This window comes from Aythya ferina (genome assembly GCF_964211825.1).
Source record: "Aythya ferina genome assembly, chromosome: 25".
NCBI classification, from domain to species: Eukaryota; Metazoa; Chordata; class Aves; order Anseriformes; family Anatidae; genus Aythya; species Aythya ferina.
In genome coordinates this window covers 5,542,167-5,559,135 of record NC_140323.1, presented here as the reverse complement: position 1 = coordinate 5,559,135, position 16,969 = coordinate 5,542,167, and the positions used below count along the sequence as shown (strand labels likewise).

The following is a 16,969-nucleotide window of genomic DNA, read 5'->3' as shown; positions in this document are numbered from 1 at the left end:
GGTTGCATTCAGGGCATGTCCTGGAGGAACCAGCTAACCTCCCTGGTGTCGTTTTCTTCTGCAGAGTTGATTCGAGGCCTTCGGCATTGCTCCGGCTGCCGCTGACCTGCGGAGAGCTCTAAATCCATGCCAACAGCAGCCTTGGGATATCGACCAAAACGCTGCCCTCAGCCTGCCAGGGGGAGAAGCTGAGTCCACGAAGACAGCTGGGAAGGGACAGCACTGTGTTCAGCCCTGTTAGTGTAACACAGGGGACTCAGGCTTACCTGCTCCACATTCAGGTCTCCAAAATGGGAAAGGGGCAGGTCCAGACCTAGTCCAAGATGATGTGAGAGTCCTCGTGGCCCAGGTGTTGGTAATCCTGTGTATGAAAGGCTGCTGGGTGCCAAGCATGAAGCCGAAGTTGTGCCATGTGTTAGCTGGAACAGGGAGAGGAGAGGATCTGCGCTGATCCAAAAAAAAAAAAAAAAAAAAACACCTCCGGACCTTTTCCCCCAAACTTGGTGCACCATCTAAAACAGGCTTCCATTTTGCCTCCTCCCCCCTCAAATATGCTTCATTTGTACAACGTTTTTTACTCTTTAGGAGAAGAGGAGACACCACAAAGTCTTATGGAAAGAAATATCAGGAAGTGAAAAGTCGCAGTCCATGGAGATGACCATGTTTCTGTGCAAAGCCCTGGAGACACACCAGAGCTTTCAGATGCTGCTGGCACTGGCACCAGGGTCCAAGTCTTATGAAGGTGGACAGGCATAGTAATATCTTTTAGGTGAAAGGAGTTGTCTTGCACCATGAAAGATTCCACAATGGAATTGAGAAGCACATCTGCACATGCCTCTTTATGTGTATTAACTTTCTCTTTTAGTACTCAACTAATTCTGCAAAAACACGCTTAGCTTTTGTACATCCAGAAGCCTGACTATGGACAGGAAAGGCACGAAACAGCTCTGGGGAAAGTTTTGAGATGTAGGGCCAAGGGAGTTCTGCCCACAGAAGCCTTCTCCTCAAGGAAAGCCTTGTGGAAAGTCTTGAAAAGATCTGGGCTGGGAACTCCACACCCGGTGGTTCCACAGGACATGCAGGGAGATCGCTCTGAGAGGCACGGACATCCCATGGGCATTGCTTATCCCAGGGCACCTGAGGCTGCTGTGACCCACTTACTCTTGCCATGTCCTACTTCTGCTCCTTTCAGACCTGTGCAGATGGATCAGTGGGCCAGCGATTAGGACATCATTCATCCCACCCACACCCCTTAGCCTTCCGCTCCTGCCCTCTAGCTCTGAGAGACTGCAGAATAGCAGGAGACCTCATTCCTCCAGCAGGACAGCATTGAGTTTTTCCATCCACCTTGCCTTGGTGGAGGGCAGCTGTGGGAAAGAGGCTAGCAGCTTACGGCATTAACAGATCAGGGCCATTAACGCCACCAGATGTCAGAGATTAATGGAAGAGCTTCGCTAAGGCGCCTTAGGCAGGTCTCTTGGAGAAGGAGTACCCCTGACCCAGAAGGAAGAGCTTGTCCAGGATGGAGCTCTGGTGCTCCAAGCTAGCACCGATGCTGCTGAGAAGGGTTTCACAATCTTGCGTGCACTGGGATAGAGGTCCCACACCTTAAGATGAGCACCAAGAGACCAGGAACTTCCATCCCAGTGTGGCTACAGGCTGGTGCTGGTCTCTCTGCACCATCTCTGGAGGGAACTGAGGATGACAGCATCACCAAAGTTTCCTTTCCCCCCCAGGGAGCTGAGGTTCTGCTTCTCCAGCAAACAGCAGCACCGTCAGGCTGGTTTCAGAGCTGTGGCCAGGGATCCTCCCTAAGCCCTGCCAATCCTTGCAAAGCCCCAACCCAGATTGGTGTCCAGCTCCCTGGGACTGGGAAGAGGCACGGATGGGAGATGCTGGATGGTGTACTCCTACCGGAGGTCCTTGGAGGGTCAGCCGAACAAAATATATCCTCCAGCCAGGAGAGGAGGCAAGACAGAGGAGGAAATTTAGCTCTTTTCACTCTAGCACAGCCAGGATGCAACACAGCCAACCTGTCCCCCAAATGCTCTTTTTACCAAACTTGCAGCCTTTGGGATGGAAGCAGCTTCCCCTCCTGCCTTTGCTCAGTGCCATGCATGCAGGTGGCCCTGACCCACATCAGCAGAACCTGGTTTTGCCCTGTGACAGGGACACGGGCCCAAAACATGCAGTGCCCACGTTGAACCAGGCACGGGAAGCACAGCACGGCCAAACTCTGTCTGCTGCTCTCCCAGTGATCTGCCTGAGGATGGCGGAGCAGGGCTGGGCACCCCTTGGGCCCCCAAGGCTCCGATGGAGTCCCTCAACCACCCAGGGACTCCCCAAAGGCTATGGTCCACCACAGACTCAAACACAGACCCATTTCCCCCATTGGTCACCCAAAGAAACTGCTCCCCAACTCACCATCTCTTCTCCTGCCTTCACCCCTCTTCCAAAGGGCTCCCCAAGCCCTTCCCTTCCTTCCCCCAACTCCTTAAACAATATTAAACACTTAATGGAAATTAATACGCTTTAATGCAGGTTTTGGGGCCAACTGGCTGCTTAGAGGGTTCTTAAACCATCAGCCCCTCTCAATCCTGTTGCCCTTGTCATACAAACTTAGCCTAGCCCCTAATCCGGCCTCCCCCCGCACTCCCTCAAGGAAGACCAAGGGTATAAAACCTCCCTCGGCACCGCCAGCCCTCGATGTGGTGCGGGGCCAGCGCACCACCTCTCCTTCCCTTGGGATTTACTGTTGTTCTTAGCACTTAATTCAGTTTTGGAGTGAGGGGAGGGGTCTTTTATTTATTTTTTATTTTTTAAACATTGGGTTGGGGCTCCCCCCCCCCCTTTTATTTTGTAATCAGGGTTGAAACAAAATTAATTAAAAAAAGAAAAAAAAAAAAAAGAACATTTGCTTTAAAAGTAACCTTAAAAGCACAGCAGCTGCCATAATACTGGCAGGATGAATGGGACGGAAGGTATCAATTTTTACGTGCCTATGTCCAACAAGACAGGGGTGGTGCGAAGCCCCTTCGAGTACCCCCAGTATTACCTAGCCGAGCCCTGGAAATACCGCCTTGTGTGCTGCTACATCTTCTTCCTCATCTCCACCGGTCTGCCCATCAACCTCCTCACCCTCCTGGTCACCTTCAAACACAAGAAGCTCCGGCAGCCGCTCAACTACATCCTGGTCAACCTGGCGGTGGCTGACCTCTTCATGGCCTGTTTTGGCTTCACGGTCACCTTCTACACGGCCTGGAATGGATACTTCGTCTTCGGCCCTGTTGGCTGTGCTGTGGAGGGCTTCTTCGCCACGCTGGGAGGTAAGGGCTGCGGGGTGGGAGCCTGGGTCTGAGGCCAGGCTTGGCAGCGGGTGATTTTGCTTCTTCAGGGCCTTAGGAGCCCAACTCCATGCCTTTGTGGTGCTGTTGGGATGGTCCCACTGGCACAGGGCTCCTCATGCAAGATGCTTCTTCCCTGCGGCTTGAAGATGGGGAGGAAAAGAGATTTATGCAAGTTTGATCTTGATGCCAAGATGCAGCCACCTCACCACTAGCAGGGCAAGGAAACGAGCAGGCCTGGGAAGGGATCCTGGTTTGCAGGATCAGGCCTGGGGTCATTTGGCCGAGCTGCCCAGGGCGCATTCAGGGGTCTCGCGTCAAGGTCATGCAACTAGCAAAGACCTGCTGGGGATGTAGATGCGGTGTCTTTGAGTCAGTGCCAAGCATCTTTACCAAAAGGCTTCCCTTTTTGGAACAAGGTGAAGCATTTGGGAGGGTTCAGAGATGGAAGAGACATCCCAGGAAAGGAGAGGGAACCTGCAGAAGGGGCATGGGCATGGAGAGGAGGAGAGCAAGATGAGGAGTGGGGCCACAGCTCATCCTGGAGCAAAAGGAAGCTGTGGCAGCTCTTAACCAGAAGAGAAGAGCAGCAACATGGAGGGGAAGGAGGATTCCAGACTTTGTAGCAACTGCTCAGCTCTGCCCCAGTTGCACCCAGTTTGGGTGCCTTTGGGAGCTTCCTTTTCTCAGGGATGCAAACACTGCTAATGCTTCACCCTGCAGAAAGCCCCCCTGCAGAGCAGGGAAAATCCATTTTACACCCAAACCCCCGCAGACAGCCAGGCCCACACTACATTTTGCGATTTATCTGGCAGCCGCTAATCCTTGCTGCAGACACTCACAACCACTGCAAAGACTTTAATTTTTTCCCCCAGGCGGGGTATTTCCTGCTATGATGTGGATCTCAACAAAAGAAGGATCTTCTGCTAGGCAAAAACAAAGCTAAGCATCCTGATCCAAGCCACAGACCAGGGAATGGCTTAGGATCGGAAGACCCTGTGGGTCTGCAGCGTTTCCAATTGAGTGAGCCTAGGGGTTTTCCAGCAACATTATTCGCCCTTCCAGGTTTCCTATCTACTAAAGCAAGCAGTGGCTCCTGAGCACAGGGAAGAAAGTTTGATAGGAAGCAGTCACTGAGCAGCAGGTCTCCAGTGAATCCTAGCACAGGGTGTAGTTATCAGCAGATTATCACAGCTGGGGGCATTAGCAGGCTTACAGCACCGACTAAACGCTCCCAATCCCCTGAAGTTTAATTATCCCTTATAAATACATGTGCATGCACGCTCACCCACACAGCCTCCCCCACATGCCTCCCCCCCGATCCAGCACTGGCAGAAGACTCCTGAAACGCACATTTAAAGGCATCAACAGGTCTGAATGCATCTGGCATTGTTGCCGGAAACTATGCTTCCTTGCACCCTTACTCCCTGTTTGCCTTTTTTTTTTAAATAATGAAAAAACACAACATTCCCCTCCTCCATCACCAGCATCCCAGCACAATGCAGATGCTTCCTCAGCTCCCAGACCTTTTATATGTCTGAGAGAGGTTCTCAGCTGCTGCATGGGATGCGGGTTATCCCTTGCTGATCCCCCACCCCTCTATCCCCGCTGCTCTTCGCTGTGACCACGAAGGGAAGCACAAGCTCAGAGGAGATCTCACCACCACTGCACACCCTCCTTCCCTTCCTCCCTCCCTCCCGCAGGCCAGGTTGCCCTGTGGTCCCTGGTGGTCCTGGCCATCGAACGCTACATCGTCGTCTGCAAGCCCATGGGAAACTTCCGCTTCTCCGCGACCCACGCCATGATGGGCATCGCTTTCACCTGGATAATGGCCTTCTCCTGTGCTGCACCTCCCCTCTTCGGCTGGTCCAGGTAAGTCGGGGGATGCTCGGCATCTCCAGCTGCAATTGCCCTTTACACCCTGCAGGGAAAGAATGGCTTTGCTAGGCATGGCTCGTCCCACCTGTGCCGTGAAGGTCTCATTTCTCTCTGCAGATCATAAAGGGTGTTTGAGCAACCAGCCCCACAGACAAGGTTGCTCTGGGGAGCAAGCGTGGCCTTGCTCATGTGCTGCTGCTGTAGCGTGGCTGCTGGGAGCCCTGCAGAACCTTTACCAGCATCCCTGCCATGTTCTCCTGCAAACCCATCTGTTCTGCTCCCAGCACTGCAGTGAATTTCAGTCCTGGCTCTTGCACTCACCCACAGCCCCTGCCAGGAGCTGATGCATCAGCCGAAGCCCACCCAGAACATCAAGCAGTGAAAAGGAGGAGTGAGACAGAGGTGATTTCCCTAGAGCTGCAGCTCCAACCCTAGCTGCCACCCCTAGGTCATAACAAGCCCCTATCACCTCTTTGGGCACAGGCAGGAGGTGGCTTTGGAGCAACAAAGTCCCTCCATCATCCCCCTAAAACACGGCATGGGCACACAGCTCCTCTCTGGCTTTGGATAAAGATTCAGGGCCAGGCAGGTCCTTGGCTTCCCACCCAGCCTGACCTGTATTGCACCCAGGATGTGAGCTGTGCATCCCATTGCCCGACACAGTGTCAGGGACCAAGCCTTCCAGAGCTCAGACCCACCGAGCCAGCAGCTCTCGTTCCTGCTCAGCTTGCCTCCATCTGCAGAGGGAGAGAGCAGGTGGCTCCTGGCAGGCAAGTGCTCAGCCACGTAGGAAGGAAATAAATAGCCCGCTGCCCGTGGGAGGAAGCAGTGTCACAACAAAACGATGCTATGCACCCGAGCGCAACGTGTCGGCACGGTGTGAGCGGTGCTGCAGGCTGCTGGTCCCACGGGAGCTGTGCTGCAGAGCCAGCTAGGCCAGGGGCACAGGGTGCAGAGAAGAAGCTGGGGAGCAGCTCCCCCCAGACACGTGCCACTCTGGGAGCATCCCCCCTTCTTTGGGGAATCCAGTCCCCAGGCTGAACCCCTCCTGTTGTCCCGGGGAGGGTCCTGGTGATGGTCCTAACCTTTCTCGCTGGCAGATACATGCCTGAGGGGATGCAGTGCTCCTGCGGCCCAGACTACTACACCCACAACCCCGACTACCACAACGAGTCCTACGTCCTCTACATGTTCATCATCCACTTCATCATCCCGGTCGTGGTCATTTTCTTCTCCTACGGGCGCCTCATTTGCAAAGTCCGAGAGGTAACAGCCGGGGTGGGGGCACACGGAGGGGTGAATGGGCACCGGGGGGGCAGCACGGGCAGGAGAGGGGAGGTGATGCTGAGGAGGGGGAAAGTTGGGGGCTGCCCCTCACTGCCCCTCACCCGCAGGCAGCTGCGCAGCAGCAGGAGTCGGCCACCACGCAGAAGGCAGAGAAGGAGGTGACACGGATGGTGATCCTGATGGTGCTGGGCTTCATGCTGGCCTGGACGCCCTACGCCGTGGTGGCGTTCTGGATCTTCACCAACAAGGGAGCAGACTTCACCGCCACGCTCATGTCAGTGCCTGCCTTCTTCTCCAAGAGCTCTTCCCTCTACAACCCCATCATCTATGTCCTCATGAACAAGCAGGTGAGACGTCCCAGGGCACAGCTTCTCCCCTGCCTGGGGCTTCCCAGTACACCCAGTGTCACTGTGGGCACCTTGGTCCTCCCCAGTTGCATCTCAGCCCAGGGGAGCAGCAAGCTCAGGGCTCTCAGTCTCACAGCTCACCGCTGCTGCCCTCGGGTGCCATTGTTCTCCTTTTGTCTCCCCCCTTCAGTTCCGTAACTGCATGATCACCACAATCTGCTGCGGCAAGAACCCCTTTGGGGACGAAGATGTCTCCTCCGCTGTATCCCAGAGCAAGACCGAGGTCTCCTCCGTCTCCTCCAGCCAAGTTTCACCTGCATAGACCATGGACAGTTTGAACTGGGGTGACCACCGAGCTCGGGGACCAAGACAGACACCCTCACACCCACAACCTGATCCCACGCAGTCACTCCCTTGCACACCAGCAGCCCCCTCCTGCCGTCCTGCAGAGCTCTGCGCTCCTGCCTGGCAAAGCAGCCTTGTGCACACTGCCACGGCTTCCCCTTGTCCCCATGGGTACCAACCTGGCACACTGAGCCCTTCCATGCTGCTGCAGTCCAGCACCAGGGCACCCCCAGGTGCAAGCAGCATCCTGCCCCCTGCAAACACCAGCCCTGGAGCACCTCACTCCCTGCACATCGATGCTGTGCTAATCCCATACTGGGCAGCCAGTCTGCAACCAGAGCTGGGGTGCAACAGCACGGGGGAAAGAGCAAGCTCCAGGCTGTTTGGGGTAGGGGGGTGTCCTTTCATGACACCTACTGGTCCAGGAGGGAAATCTGCTTTAAAGCATCTCTTGCCCCAGGATTTGCATGCAAAACCTTTCCTCATGGCCTCCATGTGCTCGTGCAGAGCTGCAGGGTGGCAGCAAGGAGGGTGGATGCTTCTCTCGCTGTGGCTTCACAAGCAGATCCACTCCACAGCACCATTTCCATCCCCTGCTCTGCAGCCTCTGTAGCACCTCTGCAGGCACCAAAATCCACATCCCATCCCCAGCTCCCGGGAGCTGGTCAGTTTTTGGGAATGCTCCCTACTTGCCCCAAGTGCCAGCAAAGACCTCAGCTTAGTTCACATCACGTTAAAACAGCAGCAGCCAGTGGGAAACCCTGAAGAAGAATATTTGCCTCCCATCCGCTCAGAAACACGCTCCCTGCTAGCATCCTCCTCTCCCTGGTGCTCAAGGGAGTGCCTCAGAAGCATTCAGCCCTCATTTGCAAAAAACTAAGCATAAACAATGACAGCACCGCTGCAAAATCCCCAGCAGCACAAATCTGTGGCTGGAGTGGTCTCGGCTGCCCCTTGCCAGCACCCGAGCCTGGGTCTCACCGGGGCTGCGCACCCTGCTGACAGCACAGCCAGCAGAAATCAATACCCGTAGTCTTTATAAATCAATATAACAAATGGAGCTGTGAGCAGGCTCTACTTCAAGCCTGACTCCCTGTATCCCCAAGACAACACTGTAGATATATTTTTTTTTTGTGTGTGTGTCTTGGAACCTGTAAATATTTGCTCACATACTTTGAAGTCTCTATCTTTCTCAGCCCTTTCCTTCTCCTCCTTCTCCCAGCTCCAAGGCACAGAAATCGTCTTTCACCTTCGCTCCTGCTGGTTGGACAAGCACGGCCAGCCTTGGAGGGTGGGACCGGTACCCAAGCACCTTCCTGTACATATTTTATAAATAAATAACATCGTGTCAGCACAAGGACTTCTACAGATGAGAAGTAGGGATTAAAAAGTAAGAAATAAACAGAAGCAGCACAGAGAAAAATAAAGACGCTCAGTCCTTTTCCTTTCTCTTGGGCCGTGTCGACAAGACGCTGATGTCCAGCTGAGAAAACGCCACGCTGCTGTTAGAGACCAGCCCAGGGCTGCCTCAAAAGCCAGGAAAAGGGGACCTGGGAATAATCAAGCACAGATCACAGAGGTGAGACCAGTGACTGTCCCCAGTGAGGTAACAGCCCCATCAGCTGAAGCACCAAAAGGGGTTAGGAGCAAAAAGAGACAGGGAAAAGGCACAGGGCAGCTGCTGTGGCTGTTGTATCATGGCCACAGGGGCAGAGGTGCTCGCTGCCCAGCCTAGCACCATCCATTATAGTGGCTTTTTTTTGGCCTTTAATATCTCGGCGTCCACCACATAGCCTTAAATAAAGCTGCAGCAGAGAGCTTTTTGCAGAGTGCAAGTTCCCCTCCCCACGGGGCCCTTAGAGTCGGCAGTGTTAAGGAACTGGCAGAGTCAGGGAAAAATTGTTCCCTGTGTCAGGGAATTTGTTACCGAGCCGGCTGGAGGGCAATCCCAGCCACGTTCACTACTGGGGCTCTCACCTGCAGCCACCCCCCTCCTTTCAGCACACACGTGCCCCTTCTCAGCCATTTTTCCTCCTCTTTTGGGCCAAAGCAACCAAAGCCGATGGGAAGTTTGCCCCCAGGCTTGCCCCCAGGGCAGGGATGCAGGGACAGAAGCCCCCAGCCCCAGCTCCCCGGGCTCCCTCGTGCCTCTGCTCCCAGCAGGACTGAGGCTGCATCGCCCAAATTCAGGGCTCCTGGCCAGAGCCTGATGCTGGGGTCACTGCTGGAGTGGGTCTCAGTTCTGCTCTCACACCGACAGCCACGCTGAATAATTCATGGCTCGTCCTCCCTTCTCCCCGGGTCTCAGGAGCCTCCTTCCCTGCACTGCCAGAGCACCAAGCCCTTTTCCTTCTGTTCTTTGAAGCCGAGGAGTGGAAGCACCGGGGCTGTTTTACAGCAGGTGACTGAACACACGGTGTACAAAGGAAGCAAAGAAGCCCCATTGGCATCACTTATCCCACCCCATGGACTTTAAAGTGCAATATATTGTGGGAATGCAGCCCTCCATAACCCTCCTTCCCCCTTTCCCCCCCCCGAAACACAACACTGTGCTAAGCTGCAGACCCCTCTCTCTTTTTTCTTCTTGTACAATATTGCAGTTACAAAGGCTGCTTGGCTTTTGCTGCGATGCAGCGATGCCAGCAGAACCAACAGCACTGCAGCAGGCCCTGGAGGGGGAGAGCAGCAGCACATGGCGCCAGGGATCCTGTCGGAGGTGGGCTGGGGACTTTGCAGGAGAGGGAAGGAACAGAGTGCCCCAGCCCTGTGCTGTCTCTGCTCATGATGCTGCAGCTGGCCAGGCAGCAGCAGATGCTTGCAGCAATCCCTTCTGGCCACCCCCAGCCAGCTGCCTCGCCAGATGTGCAAAACCTTTGCAAAAAGTTTTTTTTTTTTTTTTTTTTTTTTAAACTCTGTAAAGCCAGCAGAGGTCACAAGCACCTGGCCTGCCCCTGCAGTCTCAGGGATGCTTCTCAGAGGGAATTCCTTTTTAGAATAGTTTTACCTCCTTGCTGCATCCATCCCAATGCAAGGAGCCTTCTCGAGGTGGGTGCTGCCTGCACAGGTTGCATGAGCAGTGCTGGCGACGTGCTCAGAGGTGCAGGCAGCCTGCAATCATCCACGAGGCAAAGGAGGAGCTGCTTCCCTCAGGGAAGAGACTGAAGATGGGGAATAAATGGATAAACCCACCCCAGGAGAGCAGCCCCACAGCAGTGGTTAATGACGCTCACCTCCCCTTTAGCAACCCCCTTCAAGAACTCCAGGCAGCCAAGCAGCAGCCCCACTTTCCCCAAAACCACACAATTTGGCCCATGCAGGGACAGGGCAGAAGTGCAGCAACCAGGCAATCTGTGACTACAAATTAAAGCCTCATCGATTCTGTTTTTTTTGGTTACTGAAAGCATCTCACTGAAGGGAGCTTTCCTTTTTTTCTTCTCCCACCTTATTTTGAACACTGTTGGAAGTGCAAAGTCATAATTTCCTCACAGCTGCCTTCCAGGCCATGCACCCCTCATTTTTCAAATCCAGGGGCTTTTAAAGATATTCTTTATTGATCCCGCACTTATAAATAAGTGAACAATAGGAAAAGATGGTTATTTCAGTTATTAAATTTAAAGAGCTGACAAAAGCAATCAGAAGATATATCACTTAAGAGGAGATTAAAAGGAGGAGCAGCAGGAGCCCAGATTCCTGACCCCATGTTTCAGATTGGTTTAGATGTGTTTATCTGTGTATTTTTACTGCTCAGACGGCAATATAATAAAACAGTACAGTTGTGTGCATTGCCCAAAGGGGTTTTAATCACTCACTGATTTTGCAGCAGCTCATCCAGTCTCTGTGCCAAAGGCTTTCCAGGTGGGCTGCAAGAACGGGGCTATGCTGGGGGCTGGGACCCAGGAGGTGCCCCGAGGAGAGGGAATCCTGGGGTGGGGGGCTGCAGCCAAACCGGGGAACACAACAGCTACAGCAACAAGCTGGGGACCTGCTGTGTTTGCATGCCAAAGCCCAAACTGCCAATGGCTCAGAGTTTGTGGCAAACTGAGCTGGTGCAGAGGCAGTGCAGGATCCGACCTGTCCCCGTCCTGGAGGCACCCGTGTCCCTCCTTGCTCTTTCTGTTGGGAACACGATGCACTGGCACAAATCAGTATTTCCCAGGCTTTGGAAAGGCAGACAAATGGGAAGCTGATTTCAAGATTCCTTAACTCATTTGCACACAGTTAAGCTCGAATTCATCTTCATTAGGTTTCCTTTTCACCGAAGCACCTTGCGTGGCAAGGACAAGACATCCAGTGGCAGGTTTTTGTTCTTTAAAGTTTGATGAACTTTGTGTGCAGATAGGATATGAAACCAGCACACCAGGCGCTTGTAGCTATGAAATAAGCACTTGGTTAAATAACCTGGGGCAGGAGGTACCCTTTTGGAGCCCATGGACACCCCACCTTTCCCACACAGGAACCTCCCCATGCACAAGCACCAAGGAACTGCCATGCCAAATCCCCCAACCCATCCTCAAGGCTGAATAAAAATAATTCAGGTGTTATTTCTTTCTGCTTTTCCATAACTACATCAATATTTTCAGGCACTGCTTGCTTGCGAACAGCAAGGATCATTGCAGCATCGCTCATTCCTAGCAAATAATTGCACAGAGAGCAGACACTGTCACCTTCTGCAGCCTGCGGTGGCTTAGCCCAGTCAGCAGCCCCTGGCTGCTGCTGCCTAAATTCACATGCGATTGAGGAAAAGCAGCTAGACGTAGACCAGAAAACCGAGACAGCTGGAAATTCAGGCCCAAAGGGCATTTCAGTGTCTAACTCTTATCCACGCTGCAGCTGGGATTGCTCCTTCTTACCAGAGGATTGCCATCATCTGTTTTAGGAAAAACTGCAGTAATTGGCTCAATTCATTTTAAATCAGTTATCGTTTGTGCAAGCAGCAGTCGGGGGAAAAGCAGCTTGTAGTTAATAACGTCCCTAATTTGGAGACATCCTCACAGCTGAGGGAGGTTTCGGCTCTGGCAGGGACAGGCATGAGGCTGCGGGGCTGGAGAGCAGGACCTGGCCCAGTGCCACAGTGCACAGCACTCATCCTGCCCCGGGCTGAGCCCCCTCGGGCCGGGCTGTCTCAGGTCTCTCCCGGGATGAATTTATCACATCTGAGCACAGAAGCAGCAGCCAGGATGCCGGAGGGTATGGCTTTACCTATTTATCTCTGCCAAAGGAAAAGCATTTCATTGTCCAGCCAAGCCAGCAGCTCTGGAAGCATCAAGATTAAAAAAAAAATAATAAAAATCCGTCCTCCCCTGTGTGCTGTCACATTCACAGGGCTGGGGGGTGAAAATCCCACTCCAGCCCTGCTCTGAGATGCACAGACCCTGGTACCCAGGGGGAGAAGATGCCCCTCAGGCTGCTTCAAGGAGCTTCTTGGAAAAGCTGCAGGTACAGCCTGGTAGGGCCCTGATTTCCCCAGAAATGGCCCCAGAAGCTTCTCCTCCACGAGGCTGAGCCCAAATAGACCTGGGCAGCATCTGCACCCCCAGGAGGGTGCACAAGCACCCACGTTCCTGCTACGTGCCTGCACGGACATCCCAGCCTGCACAACGGCTCTCCAGATTCGTCACTGCTGCATGTGTCACGTTAGCAGGAATAAAAAGATTCAAACAGCAATTCCTTACTTTTATGAGCAAATGGCCCTGGATGGATGATTCAGGCAGCATTCAATTCCCAGCAAGAAAGTGTCAGCAAAAACCCAGCCTCTTTCATGTAGGTGGATAACCGCAAATAAAAGCGGGGAATTATTAGCACTTAATACTTGGTGGGTTTTTCACTCCCTAGTGCTTTTCTCTGGTAGATGCCAAGCACTTCAGATAAACTAACAGGCAGAGCCTCACCAAGGGGAGATGTGCAGCCTTGTGGTGACAGCTCCAGGCACCAACACCATCCTTACCCAGGCTTCTCCTCCAGCCTGTCCCCTCCGCAGCCCATGAGCTCCCTCCACAAGCCCTTTCTGCCCTTCTCCCACCTCCTGCAGCCCTCTTTGCCCCTGCCCTCGCCCCATGCTCACAGCTTTCTGCCCCAGCATGGGGGGAGGACCCCACCGGGATGGTTCCAGCCTTGGGGTCTGGCCCCAGTGCAGGGCAGCTGCCCTGTGAACCCAGGGCTGCTCATGGCTTTGAACGGCCATGGAGGCACACACCAGCCTCCTCCAGACTCTCTCTTTCTCCTTTATCAAGGCCACCTATATTTTTCTTGTTCATCAGACTGACAAATGGGCAGAAAACAGACTTCTGGCTATTTCCTGCACAAGCTGCCCACTCCTCCTCTCCCCTTGGCAATGACTGAAAGCTGAAGAAGCAGGAATAGCATATAAATTTCCTTCCTCCTATAATAAATACCTCTATTACCTAGCACTTTCTCCCAGCTCTCCGGCTGGCTGCTGCAGGCTCCCTCTCCCTTGCTTGGCAGCTCGCTGCCCACCGGGCAGACGTGATGAACTGAAATCCTCATTTCTATGGGGAATAAGCAGCGGGACTGAACCAGGTGGGATGCAAAGGGCACAGGGCAGCACCAAAGCCTTGCTGCAACAGTGCTCAGGACAGGAAAAAACCTTTTCCTTGGGTGTCTGCAGCTTTGCACAGGGAACCCCATGATATAGTTCATCAGGGAAGGTGGGATTGGGGCTTGTTCCCTCTCCAGCTGCTCTGCCCCAGTCCTGAGGGGACCCTGGTGCTGCAGGGTGCAGTGGGGCTCGTCCCAGGTCCCCCTGTGCATCTAAGAGTGGGCATGAGAGTTAATGCAGGAAGGGAATAAGGATAAACTGTGCTTAACATCTCATTAAGGTGTTGCAGGCAGAGCAGAAAGGTTTGGTCGCGGTGGGAAGCCCATCACGGGAGTGATTTGCTCCTTGGTCAGCAGCGAGAGCAGGCTCCTGGTGCAGCCTGCTTTCTGCTCAGGAGCAGCTGTGGTGCAGGTGGCTGCTGCTGGAAAAGCGCTGATGGCAGAAAATCACATTGTGTCGGGAAAGATGAAACACCTCTGCCACCCTGCAGAAGGCTTCGAGCATGGGGAGAAACCAGAGAGCACAAAGGGAAAGGCTTCACTGAGTGGGGCTATAAGCAGAGAGCCCACACTGCACTGGAGCAGCCACATCCAGCTCAGGGGCTCCAGGTCACACAGAGGCTGGTGGCAGGGGACAGGGCTTTGTCACACTGCACCCAAACAGCCTCCTTCTCCAAAACCAGGGTGCACTGAGCTCCCAGCCCACGCATCTCCCTTCTGCTGGGGGCACAGAGTAGGACAGGAGAGCAGCTCCCACCTCCCACCACAGTGTGATTTGCTGTGCTCAGGCAACATAAAGCAAACAAAAAGCCCCAAACACAGAAGCAGCGTGAAGAAGTGAGCTGCAGACCTCGGGGCACAGGGCAATCTGTACGAGTTTCAGCCAGACAGGAATGTCCTTGCAGCGGGGACCCCCACGGGTGTCACTTGGCATCAGCACAGCTCCGCAGGCGCTTTTGCATCTCTGCTACGGAGAGCTCTCTGCCCAGGACGTGGCAGCATGTGTGACAGCTTGTTTACCCACAGTCCCTGCCCAGAGGCAACTCCTAAACACATTTCATGCCATGTGGTGCTGCAAAGAGACGTCCCAGGGCCAGGATTTGTCCCCTGCTTTGCCTTGCTGAGCAGCTCCTGCATGCATGCCTGAGCAGGGCTGCTGCTGTGGCTGGCATCCAAAAACACCCCGTGCAAAAATCACAATCATTGTCCTGCTGAGATCACCCAAGTTTCCATCCTCAGCTGAGATGCACAAGTGAAAACAAACCACGGGGCTGGCAGACTGACCCAGCCACCAGCTGGTCCCTTGCTGGGTTTCTCCTCTGTACCTCCTTTTGCTCCCAACTTTTTTCCTGCAGCTGCTGGGGACACCCAGGACAAGGCTCAGTTTGTCAGACTAAGGAAATGCCACTGCACGCTGGCCACCAAACCCCATGGACATGCAGCTTGAGCACCGCAGTGGGACAGACACCTTGCGCCATCCCTGGCCGTGGTGGTCTGCAAGGAAACAGGCAAAGTGGTCGGAGCAGCAAGCTTGGGACTATAGGGGTTTTTAGCAGGGCATCCTAGGGGCAGGCTGCAACCCTGGAGATCAATGTGCACCCTCCTTACCGGCACTGCAGAGCATCAGCACCCACTCTGTTCTTCCCTGCCAGTGTCTCCATCACCCATGTCCTGAAAAAGGAGCAGGAGAGCTCACTGCCACCTCCAGCCCCAGCTGTGGTTTGGGATCAGGGTACCCCCAGCAGCAAGCACCACACCTGCCCTAGCACAGCTTCACTTCTGAGCCCCTTTCCCAACCCCAAATCCCTCCAGACCCCAGCACACAGCCCCCAGGAACATCGCTGCCCCCTTGCCCCACAGCTGCCCACGAGCAGCCCTGGGCTGCCGTCACCCTCAGACGTGATCGATGTTGGTGCTTTGCAAAGCCTGAAAAAACCCACCCTGAAAAGGAGCATTAGGGGTGGCAGCCACCCAATTTCCCCCGTAGCCAGCACTTGGCATGTCGTATCTATTTCCTGGAGTCTATTTAACTCCTACATTTAACAAGCTCCTAAACAAGTAATAGCAGCAAGTGGCAGCACCCAGCTCCCAAACTGCGAGTGGCATTTCAGGGGCCAGGCCGCCATCAGCACAAGCAATGGGAAATTTCTCAAATGTCTCTTTGATTTATGGCTCTAGTTAATTCTCCAGGAGGCCTGCAAGCTGCCCCGAGTGCACAAAACCTCGGAGGGATAAATAATTTAACAGGTGGTTAAATATTCTTTAAGGTGCAGAGAACATCGGCAGGAGCAGAGATTTCAGGGGATAACACAGAACTACAAATTGAGTGGAAGAGGTGGGAGGAGATAGCCTGAATCGGGCACCAAAGGAGCAATACAGCACGGGCAGCAGGACGGCAGAGCCAAGGCTGTGGGAAGGAAAGGACCAGGACTTCCCACTGCTGCTGCTTCCAGCAGGGACCAGTGTGGGGGGCAGGCTCGGCCAGGGGGTGTAGGAAAAAATCCCACCCAGGTGTGGGGTGTGCTGTCTGTGCCAGAAAAATTATGAAATGGGGAGCACGGAGGGAACAGCCTGCTGCCCTTGGAGCTGGAGCAACAGGACATTTTGGTGGCAGATGCTGGGTGAAGCGGGATGTCTGGCAGCTGGCCTTCCCCCCTCCTGGTCTTTCTTTCCCCCAGGCACAGAGATCGGGAAGGCAGCACCCCTCATGCTGGAGGGAAGTGAGTAGCATCCGAGGCCGTGCTGGACCAAAACCGTGGTGCAAGAGCCACCAAGGGGGGAACTGAATCAGAGGAGGAAGGTGAGGACGGAGGGGAGGACCAAGAAGCCCAAGTGCTGCCATCACGAGGCTCCATCTGGATCTCAGTCCCAGGCCAAGAGGTACTGGGGCTCCCAGGGCAGCCCCCCAGAGCCCACAGCCCACGGCACAGCCTCCCCACGGAGCCGGGCCAGCTGCAGGGAAGCCCAGGAGAGGTAGATGGCAGCAAAGACTATTTTTTTTTGCAGCAGCCAGGATGCAACAGCCCTGTTACAACCCCCACCCAGGCACCATCCAGCCGTGGCACCGCACCAGTACTTAAAGCTGGTCGGGTCCTTCGCTCTGCCCACGGTCTGCTGAGTTTTCCCATCTCGTGGCTCTTTTCCCTTAGGGTTCTCTCCTTGAGCATGATTCAGGGCTCAGGATGGATCTTAATTTCTCCCTGGTGAGGTGTC

The 16,969-nt window shown here is 54.3% G+C and overlaps 1 protein-coding gene across 1 annotated transcript; it reads left to right on the top strand.

The window, feature by feature from the left end:
- Positions 1-2,965: 2,965 nt before the first annotated feature.
- Positions 2,966-7,178, top strand: LOC311423468 (green-sensitive opsin; the record flags this gene model as incomplete). The annotated part of the gene is made up of 5 exons (XM_084497474.1): positions 2,966-3,326; positions 5,048-5,216; positions 6,323-6,488; positions 6,617-6,856; positions 7,047-7,178. 5 exons carry the CDS (start codon positions 2,966-2,968, stop codon positions 7,176-7,178), a joined length of 1,068 nt encoding a protein of 355 aa, XP_084353600.1.
- Between the last annotated feature and the right edge of the window lie 9,791 nt (positions 7,179-16,969).